At 38.8% G+C, this 12,522-nt stretch overlaps 1 protein-coding gene across 3 annotated transcripts; it reads right to left on the reverse strand.

The window, feature by feature from the left end:
* Positions 1-1,341: 1,341 nt before the first annotated feature.
* Positions 1,342-12,187, reverse strand: ASNSD1 (asparagine synthetase domain containing 1). 3 transcript variants are annotated; one of them, XM_042443836.1, is made up of 7 exons: positions 12,031-12,187; positions 10,762-10,918; positions 9,182-9,235; positions 7,356-7,431; positions 4,795-6,330; positions 3,080-3,261; positions 1,342-1,885 (listed from the first exon to the last, which is right to left on the reverse strand). In XM_042443836.1, exons 5-7 carry the CDS (start codon positions 6,235-6,237, stop codon positions 1,630-1,632), a joined length of 1,881 nt encoding a protein of 626 aa, XP_042299770.1. In that variant the 5' UTR covers positions 6,238-6,330; positions 7,356-7,431; positions 9,182-9,235; positions 10,762-10,918; positions 12,031-12,187; the 3' UTR covers positions 1,342-1,629. The 3 variants fall into 3 exon arrangements, with proteins under 3 accessions (XP_042299770.1, XP_042299776.1, XP_042299782.1); XM_042443848.1 differs by lacking the exon at positions 1,342-1,885 and adding an exon at positions 2,142-2,610; XM_042443842.1 differs by lacking the exon at positions 7,356-7,431.
* Positions 12,188-12,522: the final 335 nt, after the last annotated feature.

The raw sequence follows: 12,522 nt of genomic DNA on the forward strand, positions 1-12,522 counted from the left end.
ATTTATATTTTTTTGAACATTTTCAAACCATGGATGCTTGAATCCGTGTATAAAAAATCAGTGTATAAGAAGAGCTGACTGTACCATGTATGGATATGAGTGCTGGAGAGTTAATAAACAAGATAGGAAGAAAATGAATTCATTCAAGACTAGAGAAGAGTGCTGGGAATACCGTGGACAGCGAAAAAGACAAATAAATGGATCCTAGAGCAGATCAAACCAGAAACCTCCCTGGAAACTAAGATGACAAAAACGTAGGCTGTCATACTTTGGACGTATCATGAGAAGGCACATCTCACTGAAAAACACAATAAAATGCTAGGAAAGGTGGAGGAAGTAGAAAGGAAGGCAGGGCACAATCTAGATAGATACTATTAAGGAGATCACAGGTTTGAATGTACAACAAAACAAAGCAGTGGAGGACAGGGAGTCTTGGAGATGTCTCATCCACAGGGTTGCCATGGGTCAAGATCCACTCAAAGGCAGTTAACAACAAACAACAAAAAAGATGTATGAATATGATTATGTATTCTTTTTCCAACCATATTCAGCATGAAGATAACCCCAGAAAAAAACAAAGCATGTTTTGATTATGCTGGATGTCAACCCTCTTAGATAAAAAAAAAACAAACAAAAAAACTCACACAGGAGCCATTTTAATGTTTGATTTACAGCCATGAAATCATCAGCTAGTTGGCACTGACACTAACTACTCTATACTAATGTTCCAAAGCTGTCATCAGTTTGGCCAACATACCTATAAAGGCCTATAGAGGCCTGAGATATTTAATTCTCCAACAAGAATGTAGTAAATTTACAGCCCAAATAGAAGTTTATGTAACCATATGAATAAATGATATTCATTTGCATGAAATCTACATGGTTACATTGAGATTACCTTCAGCCCACTGGCTAGACCAGTGGTACACTAATGTGGGTATCCCACTCTTGTTGGTCCTCAGCTCCCAGAAGCTTCAGCCAGCATAGCAAACTGTCAGAGTTTCTGAGTGGTGAAGTCAAATAACATCCAGGAACCCACATTTAGACTCACTGATTTAGACCCTGAGCCAATCAAAGTGGTTGCTATCCTTGTGTATTCCATGCCAGCATTGTCAAAAGTATCAGCCTTAGCTGTCATCCTGCAACCCAAGGTGGACAGAGCCATTTTCATGAATAACAACATATGCTCATTCCTTAAAGGAGCAGCTGATAATACATCTCAACTACACATAGATTTCCTCTGTGAGATCTACAAAAATGGTAGCATCTGTGCTGATGTCAATTCCTGTAAAGCCCAAGGCTAGCATGTACCACCAAAGAGTGCACAACTTCTGAAATATTAAACCAACAACCAGCTTTATTTTGTTTCACATACATGACACAGAAACATCTTTTGGCACACTGTTGGGACAATCGAGTCTGTGTAGTAATGACCGAGTTCCATTAAAATCAATAGAACTTAGATGTTAACCTTCCTTGGACTGTTTTCAACAGGACATGCAGTCTAATCATTCAAAAGGGGCTTACTCCCAAATAAGTGCATAGAATCACTGCCGTAACAGAAGGGTCTTTAATTTTGTCAACTGTGTAATTGTTTTTTTAAAAGGTCACCTTCAACCCTATACAGAGCTACTCTGCTGAAAGTGGCTGGAGTCTTTTGCATTTGTCAGATGCCTTTTCATTTCTGTTCTCCATTTTAGCAATCCTGGAGCCAAACTGCATGGCCCTTTTTGGCAGAACTGAAGAGGTAGTCAAGCCAAGCTCAGCAGCTGCCAGGCGCAAAAGCAGTTTCTCTCCAATGCCCCGACGTACAGCCAAGTTTGCTTTCTCCCAAACAGGGAGGGAGTTAAGAAAGGATACAACTTCTTCATCAAGAAAAGGAAATCTGAGGTAAAAAAGAAAGTTAAAATGTGAGGACAGATTTAAACAACAAATGTGCAAAATGCTTCAGAAAATCCTTAATTCTGATAGTTATAATTCTGGTTTCTTTCCCTCCTTTAGGTTCTGTAACCTGCCCTTTTCAAAAGTACCTTTACAATCCTCACGGATTTACAACCATTTCAATTTCTATACATTCCATTCTTGAGATCACCTCTTGGGTAGAACTATCATGTACTGTACTTAGTTTGCAAATCCCACCAAGGATTATGGGAGCTGAAGTTCAATAGCAGATGGTGGGCTGCTCATTCCTGCCTCTAGTGTAGGATAACTTTCTCCATGACATGTCACTTAACACAATTCTTCCCTGTCTTTGCTCCACTTCAGTGGCTGGCAGGGAAAGCACAGAAGTATGATACCACAGCATATCATAACTGCACTTAGAAAGGAGAACCTAACACAGAAATAATATGGTAGTCTCACTCTTAGCATGCAAATGCAAGTGTGTGTGTGTTTAATGAGCATTCACTGTTCCATAGTGCTGTGCTGTTACGCATATCCTGTCAGTCTGCCAGAACTTCTGTATTTGTGGCTTCCATACAAGAGATGTGAGAAGATGCCTTTATATCAGGGGTGAAAACTACGTGACCTGTGGGCTCTTGGAACTCCCGGACTTTCAAAACACTAGGAGAATCACACTTCCAAATGCTTCTGGGCATGTTTTATTCTCTTCTAAAACAAAACACAGTAATATTCACCCTCAATAAACATGCAAACATCTTGCTTTGGCCACCAAAACATGGGCTACTTCTGGTTTCCCTGGAAAGTACTGGACTGGCCCATGGAGGGGCCCGGAATACATGGAAGACTAGCCCTGAAAACCCTTGAAGTAACCTACCCCTGGTTTAAATGGAAAGCTATGTTACAAGTCTGTGCAAAGTACATAGAAACACTCCCTTAACTGTGGTCTTCTTAACCAAGTCAACATACTAGTGTAACAGATGGAAAAAATTCTTAGTTTAAGGTATTTTTCCACCTGTGTTTTTTCAACAAATAGCCTGAAAAGCTGCTACATATCCCCAAGAAGAGAGATGTCCATTTTGTGTGCATGTGTTCAAATGTCCCAAATAAAACAAACAAAAATCTGGACTGGAAACATTTCCCAGAAAGAAAAAGCTCTTTCACTTGCATACCGCCTTACCTAGCTTCTTTGCCATGATCCCCAATAACTCTATCATCTCGCCCAAGATTTCTAGAAGAAATACGTCCCAGTTCCATTCCCAGCTCTTCATTCAACCGTTCCAGACCATATTTTTCGAAACAAGCACGGTGTCTGGAATAGCCAGCAAGCTGCTCATCTGCTCCAATCCCTGTAAGTACAATCTGCAATGGAACACAGGTTAGTTTCAGGTATTAAATGTATATATCACTTCCCTAACCCAAAGGAGACCTGAAAGTTAGAAGAGAAAATCCAAAAATATATGTAATGCATTCATTTAAACCCTGTAAACTTAATAAAAGTGTCCATCCAGAACCCCAACTTAAAAATATGCCTCCTCCATCTAGCAGAAGAATGAATGGCAGAAATAGGACACCAAGAATGGACAATAAAACCTATGCAAGTGCCTTTGGGAAAGGGAACTCCACAGAAAAGGCCACCTTTGCATCTACACAAAACTTAGAAAAACTATTTTTTTAATTACAATTCCCAATATCCTTGTGGACTATGACATTTTGGGAACTGCTAACCAAAAAAGTAACCTCTCCATACTCTGCATCTATTTATTTAACCATTTATTCATTGCTTTCTAAATACATATGGCATGGCTTACAGGGATTAAATCAAAAACATTCGCTTTACAGTATTTTTCTTACTTTTACATTAACCTTAAAAAACTACAGCTACATTCAAATTAAAATATATGAAGATACAGTATTTGCAAATAACTGCTGTATATGGCTCAACTGTTTTCCAATTAACAAATTGTTATCTTCTATTTAAACAGGAACAGAATTGCATTTTTTAAAAAAGTAAAAACAGACACCACAAGCCTATTAAGACTGATCTGGATAAAGATTTTATCCAAATTAAGCAACAAAAAATTACAAAATGAAAGCCAGAATGAAAGATATTTGTTAAAGGCACTTATTTCCAATATGTCAGAAAAAACTTGGTAACAATGTAGGTACTCTGAAACATCCCTTTCAATAAACCCAATGCAATGCCATTAAAGCTGTAATTTAAAGTAGCAGGTGAGACCTGAACAGAGGAACTATGCTTTTTCTGTAGCAACTTCTTTGAAGTCTGTTAGATTAATAGTCATTGAGGCCTGAATTTTTATAGTTCCTTATTTATATGATTTATATTTGGGATTATTTATCTGTGTATTTTTATCCTGCCTTGTATAGTTCAAAAAGGAGGCTCCCACATGTGAGTCTACGCTTGTTGACTCACAGGTAAGCCCAGTATGAGCCCTGCAAGTAACCCAATAAATGTTCACAGGATAAGAGAAGCACAAAGCAGGGCCAGCTGATCTATCAGCTACCTCCCTAAACCACTTTTTAAAATTATAGGTGGCCATGATAATAATACCATTAAACTGTATTACAGTATTTTATTTGTGTTATGCCTGATGATTATATGAATCCCACAATGTTATGTTCCTGTGTCTGAGTGTCCTTGTTTTCTTCCTAGCATCTTCTTTTCCTGTTGTGTGATGTGGTTTTAAATTGAGAATGGGCATTATTTTCTAAACACCACACACACAGGTGTAAGCTGTTTTGAAAACCTCTCCACCTGAATTTTGAGGCATAAATGCTTATAAATAATAAAACTAAAATCTCTCCTGCACTTGAGAGATATAACTAAATTAATTAAATAAATAATTACAAACAAATAAGCAGAAAACTTTGCACCTTTGCAGGACTTTTATATGGCTTTACATATCCCTTGTTGGTAATTAGTCCTTCTCCTCTGGAAGCAAACCACACAGCGCAACCAATGCTATCATCCAAAACAGTGTCTAACGGATAAACCAAGTGACGTATATGTTCTTGTCTCATTGCTTTTAAGTCCTCAAGTGTAACATTGATTTCCACAAAATTCCACAATCTTGAAGGATTAATACTTTGCAGTTCTTTCAGTCCTGCTCTGCCTGTAATTCTGTCAGGCACATTAAAAAATGACACACAGTTGCTAGTCACAATGCAGTTGGCATGTAAGCATTCTGGACTAGGTGGCAACTGTTTCTTCTCTCTGCAATGCTTCTTTGTGGAACTGTTTTGATAACTTTGTTCTGGAACCATGAAAGCCACGTTAAGAAGATCAATGGGTTCTTCCACAGGCACGTGTCTATCAGCAAGGGTTGCTATAAGAATGGAGTCAACGCCACCAGAAAAAAGTATTGCAATTTCAGCTATCCCTGATGCATCTCTTCTTAACTGATCAGTCTCTCTAACCAGACATAAGACTCGTTTCCTTACAGCTCGACTCAATACATCAATAAATTGGTGAACTAATTCCTTCTTGTGGTGTTCAGCAAGAAACATATGAAGAACTTGCACATCATCTACATTTTTGATAAAACTGAGGAACTGGGACTCCTCTGGCACGTTACAGATCTCCTTATTCAGAGGAATGACAGGAGCTGTCAATGAGTGGGATTCATTTATTACCAGAGACACATAAGTTGGTAAATGTTTGGAAATGATTTGAAAGTCACCTTCTTCAGTTATATTCTCTCTGGAAGGATATTTCCACTGATGCAATGTCAGTGTCACAGCTTTAGATGCAGCACAGTCCTGGAGGTCCATTTTGAAGATTCCCAACGCTGGTACTTCCCACCACTGATGATCAGACATAACGCTTACAGAGGTGAGAGCAAGAATGTTGTCCAACTCCTTATTAAATTGCCACAGGAGACTGCGACGACCAAAAAAATCTCTGCCAAACCACAAACAATGCTTGGATGCTTGATAAAAAATGAAAGACCATGGGCCTTGAATGGAAGACAGCACTGACAGAATGTCTGATTCATTACTGCAGGAACAGAGTTGGTGAAAAATAACTTCAGTGTCATTCTCTTCAGCTTCTACATGGATTCCACCAAATACCTCTCCATTCCAAAGAAATACATTATCACCAGTAAGATCTTCCAGCGGCTGTGGAGTCTTCTGCCCCCTTAAGTGAAGTACATGGCCAGAAAATAAGCAATGAAAGGGAAGGTGGAGCACAGTCTTCACCAGTTCTTGGCTACTACTGGGCCCTCTTCTTCTTAGGTTACATAAAATATCCTCTTTCAAGAGAGAAATGTTAGGAGGATGATCAGACAAGCTGACCAGGCAGCAAATCCCACACATTTTGAACTGGTGTTTGATTTAGCTATTTCTTGATTTTGGCTTTTTCAGAATTTTCCATTTCCTGATGTGCTTTCTTCAACTCATCTAAAACGTCTGCAACAAACGAAATCCATCTTTAGTCACATTAGTGTAACACATAAAAATAAAGTGTGTAACAGAATTTTAAGCAGCCTATACCTGCATCTTCTAGCAGTCCAGTTGCTGCAAATTTGACAATATATATGTACTCTTATTACAATCTAGAAATCTGTAATAGCAACTAGAGAACAACTTCTCCAATTAAAGTGGGTGGCCAGAAGCAGGAAAGGAGTCTATGTATATAGTTTTCATCTCATAAATGTGGGGTGAGGGAAGACAGACACCTACAGAAGGGGATAGTCAAATCTGATCACACATATTTTAACCACAGCCAGAACTGTGTATGTAAACAGAGCTGTGAGATGCAGACCTTCCTATCCATAGTAGCTTTTTGCACAGATGATGAAGGTTTTAACAAAAAGAAAATATGAACAATGGGACTTGTATCAAAAATCTCCCCTGTGTAACTTTGTGAGCTGCCTTGGGTCTGACTACAGGGGAACAGCAGCACATAAATGAAATGAAAAATGAATAAATAAAATAAACTTTCATCAGAGATATATCCACTTGATTTTTATTTTTTTTTGGGCAGGACTCTACTGGGTGGACAGTTATTGAGTGCAAACCCCTATTGCAGAAAATAACTTCTAGTTACATGATGGAATATTTTCCTCCCACCAACAGGACCTCTGTCTCTCAAGAACTCATTCCAAAAGAACCCCCAACTTTGAAGAGACGATTTTTGAGTGCATGGGGAGAAGAACAAATATAGATAAAGCTTATTTATAGCACCCTTTGTTTTTGGCTTTTTCAAATACATTGTTTCAACTGTCCAAAGCATTTGGAGGGCAATAGGAAGTTCAATAATAATGATGATGATAACAACAACAACATCTCATACTAATATTTACAACTACAGAATATACTTTCAGAACATGGTAACTTTAGTTTGTTTTAAGGAGAGCACCAGCTGTTAAGTTAGGAACTAATACACTAGATACACATGCACAAATAAACACAGAATGATCTTAGATACATACTTTTGGATTCTGATAGTGTTTGGGTCCTGTCCACTAGAAAGAGTATGTTGCTGTTGCGCTGTAGTTTGTAAACCTTCTAAAAAAGTAAACAAGTACAGTAATCTTATACATAACACTTCCAGAAAGAAAGAAAATATAAAAGCAAAAATGTTCTTATTTCAGCAATTTTTTATTTTAAAAATATTATTTTAAATTCTGATTAAAAAAAAGAAAATTGAGTGCACCTAAACTTAATTTTGTCTGAAATATGGAAAACTACTTATTTATCAATTAGAATATCTCTTCAATCCCTGTGCTTACATTATTTACTTTTTTTAAAATTTATTTTTTATTCAGTGATTACATCTTACGTTCAGGTACATAATAAATATACTTTTCTTATTTAGTGACTAGTACAAAAAAATACCAAAAAGAAAATAACACACTTTTCAGCTTAATATCATTATCTACTTATGAAATGCAATCTTCACTGAGTACTTCTTTTTTGACCACTGTAAATAACCCCTCCCCCCTTACTCCCATCTTTGTTCGCTTGGATTTGTTTGGTATTACATTGAGCAATTATCCCTCTTTTCTTTGGATTTTCTATTCTTTAAAAAGAAAGTATAGAGGAATAGTTAGTGAAAAGAATAGAAGTGACAGTTTGCGAATCTAATCTGTACCTTAACAGTATATATACTTTTATATACAAGAACTCTCAAGCAAAGCATCCCCGACAGATGGCCATCTGAGGCTGAGAGAGTGTTACTTGCCCAATATCACCTAGTGGGACAGCACACAATTCTCTGAAAGAAACCATGCAAATAAGAAATATTAATTCCTTTTGCATCCTTTGCAAAATTCCTTTTGCGTCCTTTGGACTGGATGGCACTTGTGGTCTCTTCCAACTCTACGATTCTATGAAAATGAGTACCATGGGTGTCTCTGCAAAGGATTGAGGCTGGCAGGTACTTTGCTCTGTGTGTGTGTCCATGTGTGCAAACGCCTCTGAATGGACTTATGGCAGATAAATTGGTATCAAACTGCTACAATGGTGTGGTACGCACACATCCTACGTTGAATATAATTGGAACAAATTATTCCCCTTTTGCAAGCATTCAGTGATTTGTCCAAGCTCGATTAGACCCATTGAATCTATGGAACATACATAAGTCTTGACTTAACTAGTTTTATTGCTTCAGTGGGTTTGCTTTACTTGGAACTAACAACTAACATTGGGGTGTGCTGGGATTATGAAAAAGTTTGGGGACACTGACCTAGAGATTTCTAGAGAAGCGTTCTTTCAGGTAAAAAAAATAGCATTGACAATTTTAATTTAAATCTGCAGTTTTTTCCCAAAGTCGCAGGGTGGGTGTATGGGTGCCTCTTAACCCTGTAAATATGTGTGTGTGTGGCGGGGACACAACACTTTTTGTATCAATTTTCTAAAAAGCTCTACTGACAAGAATATGTTATGAGGAAATGTGATTATGGCTGAATAGTGCAATCTCACACACTTGAAAGGCCATGCTACCAAGATGGGTGCGTTCATCAGGAACAGCCATCAGACTTTAAATTCATTTGACCGCACTGAATTTGTAGGAAAGTGGCATGATCAGTGGACCAAAAATTAGTCACCAAAGCAACAACAAAAAGATTCAGCAAGCAACTGGTAAACCTAATATATAGGCGAGATCTTTCACAAGAGAAAGCGATAAATGACATATCTGAGACAACTCAATCTACTTTGCACATTGCTGCAGTTATACACCAATCTGGGTACTACTTCCTTACATTTCTGTTTCCTTTAATCTCTGCTTAGTAATAATCAAAGGCAAGTTATTTACCCGATTCTTCTTCAGGTTGGAAAGTTCATCAACTATAACTTTTTGCTCTTTAATCTGAAAGACAAAAGTTTAGAAAAAGTGTTTCTCAGAATGAAACTCAGCCCAAAGAAACATGATTCCATTGATTATAAAAGGCAAAGTAAGGCTGTTCTGTTTTAAATTTTAGCAAACAAAAAATCAGTGTCTATTTGTGAAATGCAGTTTAGGCTTTCCATGTACATTGCCATCTTCTCCAGGCAGACTGCGAACGGTGTTAAATGATTCAGGAAGGTAGCATTTTTACTGAAAAATGGTAATTATACTAAATATTGGTTTGAAAAAGTATTTAGGTAAAAAGAAGCAAGTAATTATGATTGAAATGACAATTAAAATGAATCCCATTAGTTATAAATTTTATCATTGAAGTACATTCTCTATTATGGCTCAAGCCCCCAGAATCTGAGTTTAATGGTGTTTGACTTTGATGGCACATTTTAGCTTTCTTTATAGCTGTAGTGAAAAGAAGCAATGAGGCTGCATTTTTGCTGGCATCTCTTGCAAATACAAAACAACAACAACAATAATAATAATTTAAAAAATTATACTATGACAGCCACTGTGGCATAGCGGTTTGAGTGTTGGACAACAACACTGGAGACTAGGGTTCGATTCCCAACTCTGCCATGTAACCCACTAGATGACCTTGAGTGAGTCACACTATCTCAGCCTCAGAGGATGGCCATGGCAAACCTCCTCTGAACAAATCGTACCAGGAAAACCCCATGATAGGGTCACCATAAATTGGAAATGACTTGAAGGCACGCCACCACCACATCAAAATCATAATATTCTTTATCTACTTTTGTAGCCTCTTGTGTTGAAGGGATAAACTCTTAACTTAAAGAGGTAAAAAATCCCTATTAAGAGGTCATTGACATTTTGCCATGTAGCGCAGTCTGAGGAAGTAGACTGATGTTCATGCTGCCAGTTTCTTTCAGTTAGTCTCAAAGGTGCTACAAGACCTCTCTATGTACTGATTCTACAGACTAACATGGCTACACCTTTGAATTCTATACATATTTACTCACAAATAAAATGAACTATGCTCAGTGGAGTTTATAATTCCTTATATGTTCTGGACTGCACTTAAGCCAACCATTATCATCATTGTGCCAAAATCCCACTGCTGGTCCTTTATCTTTCTCAGGATAGGAGAGGTCAGTAACTGCTGAAGCCTCTTGCACCAAAAATGATACAGATGTTGTTCTTATTCACACTACACAATTGTAGCATTATAATTTCACTTTAAATGCCATGGCTTCTTTATTTATTACAGTTGTATGCAACCTTTCTCTCAGAAGAGACCTAAGGCAGCTCACAGTTCCATTTTATTGAATCCTGGGATTAGCAGTTTAGAAAGGGACCTTTGGACTCCTCAGCCTTTGGTGCCTCTGCCGGAGCTACCAATCCCAGGATTCCAGAGGAGGCAGCCATAGCAGTTATAGTGGAATCATTGAGCTATAACTGTGCAATGTGAAAGGGTCCAGTGTCACTTAGCAACAATTTATCCTGCAACTCTCATTCATCACCTTTCTACTGACCTTTCTGTTCAGCTCCTCTTTGTCACACAGCTTCACTCCATCTCCCTCCTCTCTTGGTGGTGTCTGGCTTGACATTTGCTTCAAGTCACGTTGATCCTGGTGCCCACTGGCCAAAGTCACCCCAAGTCTCCTGGACACACGTGATCAACTGCTACTCCTTCAAAATAACAACAACAACATAATACAGCCAGCCTTCTGTATCCATGGATTCTTTACCCATAGATTCAACCATCTATGGCTTGGAAATATTCAAAGCAAATATAAATCCCATAAAGGGAAACCTTGGTTTTGCCATTTTATATAAGGGGCACCATTTTACTATGCCACTATATTTAATGGGACTTCAGCATCCATGGATTTTGATATCCACGGTGGGTCCTGGAACCAAGCCTCAACGGATACCAAGGGCCCGCTGTATTAATAATAATCGCACCTTAAAGCTGGGCATGATAGTCAGATCTGAGAAAAACAGAAGGCCAATAACATACCTCCAACGAGCCCAAAATAAATTCAGGGGCGGGAGGGAATATATATATATAGAAATACGCTGGCACCACTGTACTGACCAGAAATGGTTGCTGGTTGGGGTACGATGGAGACCCCTCCAGTCCTGTTACTCACATTAGATCTGTAGGAATAGCACCGTTTTTGTCTACACAAGGGATGAACAATGTATAGCCCTCTTGAGGTTGCTGGAACTATAACTCCCAGCAGTTTGCACCATTAACTCTACTGTTGAGACCTAATGGGAGATGCAGTCCAACATTATCTAGAGCAGTGGTTCCCAAACTTTGGTCCTCCAGATGCTTTGGATCTCAACCCCCAGAAGCCCCAATATGAATGGCCAAGAGTCAGGAATTCTGGCAGTTGAAGTCCAGAACATCTAGAAGACAACCAAAGCATAGGAACCACTGGCCTAGAGGGACCAGGGTGAAAAGAGGCCCTCCTTTTACAGGACATGTCCTACATTTCCACCTTCTTCTGCCCAGGAGGAATTCCAAAATGTCCTCCATTTTGAGCATGACTGGGAAGCATGCATTTACAACACCATGTAAAAAAAAAAGAAAGAAAAAGGCCACTGCTTGACTGATCACCTGTCCCATCATCCCTTACTCTGCCTAAAGTAATTATGGAATACTTCTAAATACATGTGCAAATACTTATGGGGGGGAACCATAAGTCCAATTGACAGTATTTTATTATAGTGTTTTACATGATTTTACATTAGCTTTATTAAAAATAAAATTAAATTAAAATTAAAAAACGTACATCTGGGTCCCAATTAGGAATGCAGCCAGTCTCTCACTGTGCTCCTCCTTGGGCTGCTTAGCTGCAGGACCGCCTCCTCTTCCCCTTTGCAGCTCCACGTTCCAAAGGCTCCCGGGGACGTTCTATTCCCCCCTCCCCTCAGTCACGTGCTTTGTCCCAACATTCCAATTTAGGCGCGCCTGGATGACGGCCGCGCTTCTGATTGGACATGCCGCATGACACGCTTGGAGCCTTGACCAATGGCAGGCAAGCACAAGGCAAGGCGCAGCAAAACGAGTATATAGCACAGTGATGTCCAAACTCTCTTTCTCCAGGTGTTTTTTTGGACTACAACTCCCAGAAGCCTCAGCCACCTTGGCCAATGATATGGGATTCTGGGAGCTGAAGTCCAAAACACTTGGAAAAGGTCAGAATTTGGACATTACTGGTATAGCAATATATTAGAAACCCACAATGCACAAAAGAGTGCTGCCTTTACCCAGGATTATCTTC

This window comes from Sceloporus undulatus, chromosome 1, assembly GCF_019175285.1.
Source record: "Sceloporus undulatus isolate JIND9_A2432 ecotype Alabama chromosome 1, SceUnd_v1.1, whole genome shotgun sequence".
NCBI classification, from domain to species: Eukaryota; Metazoa; Chordata; class Lepidosauria; order Squamata; family Phrynosomatidae; genus Sceloporus; species Sceloporus undulatus.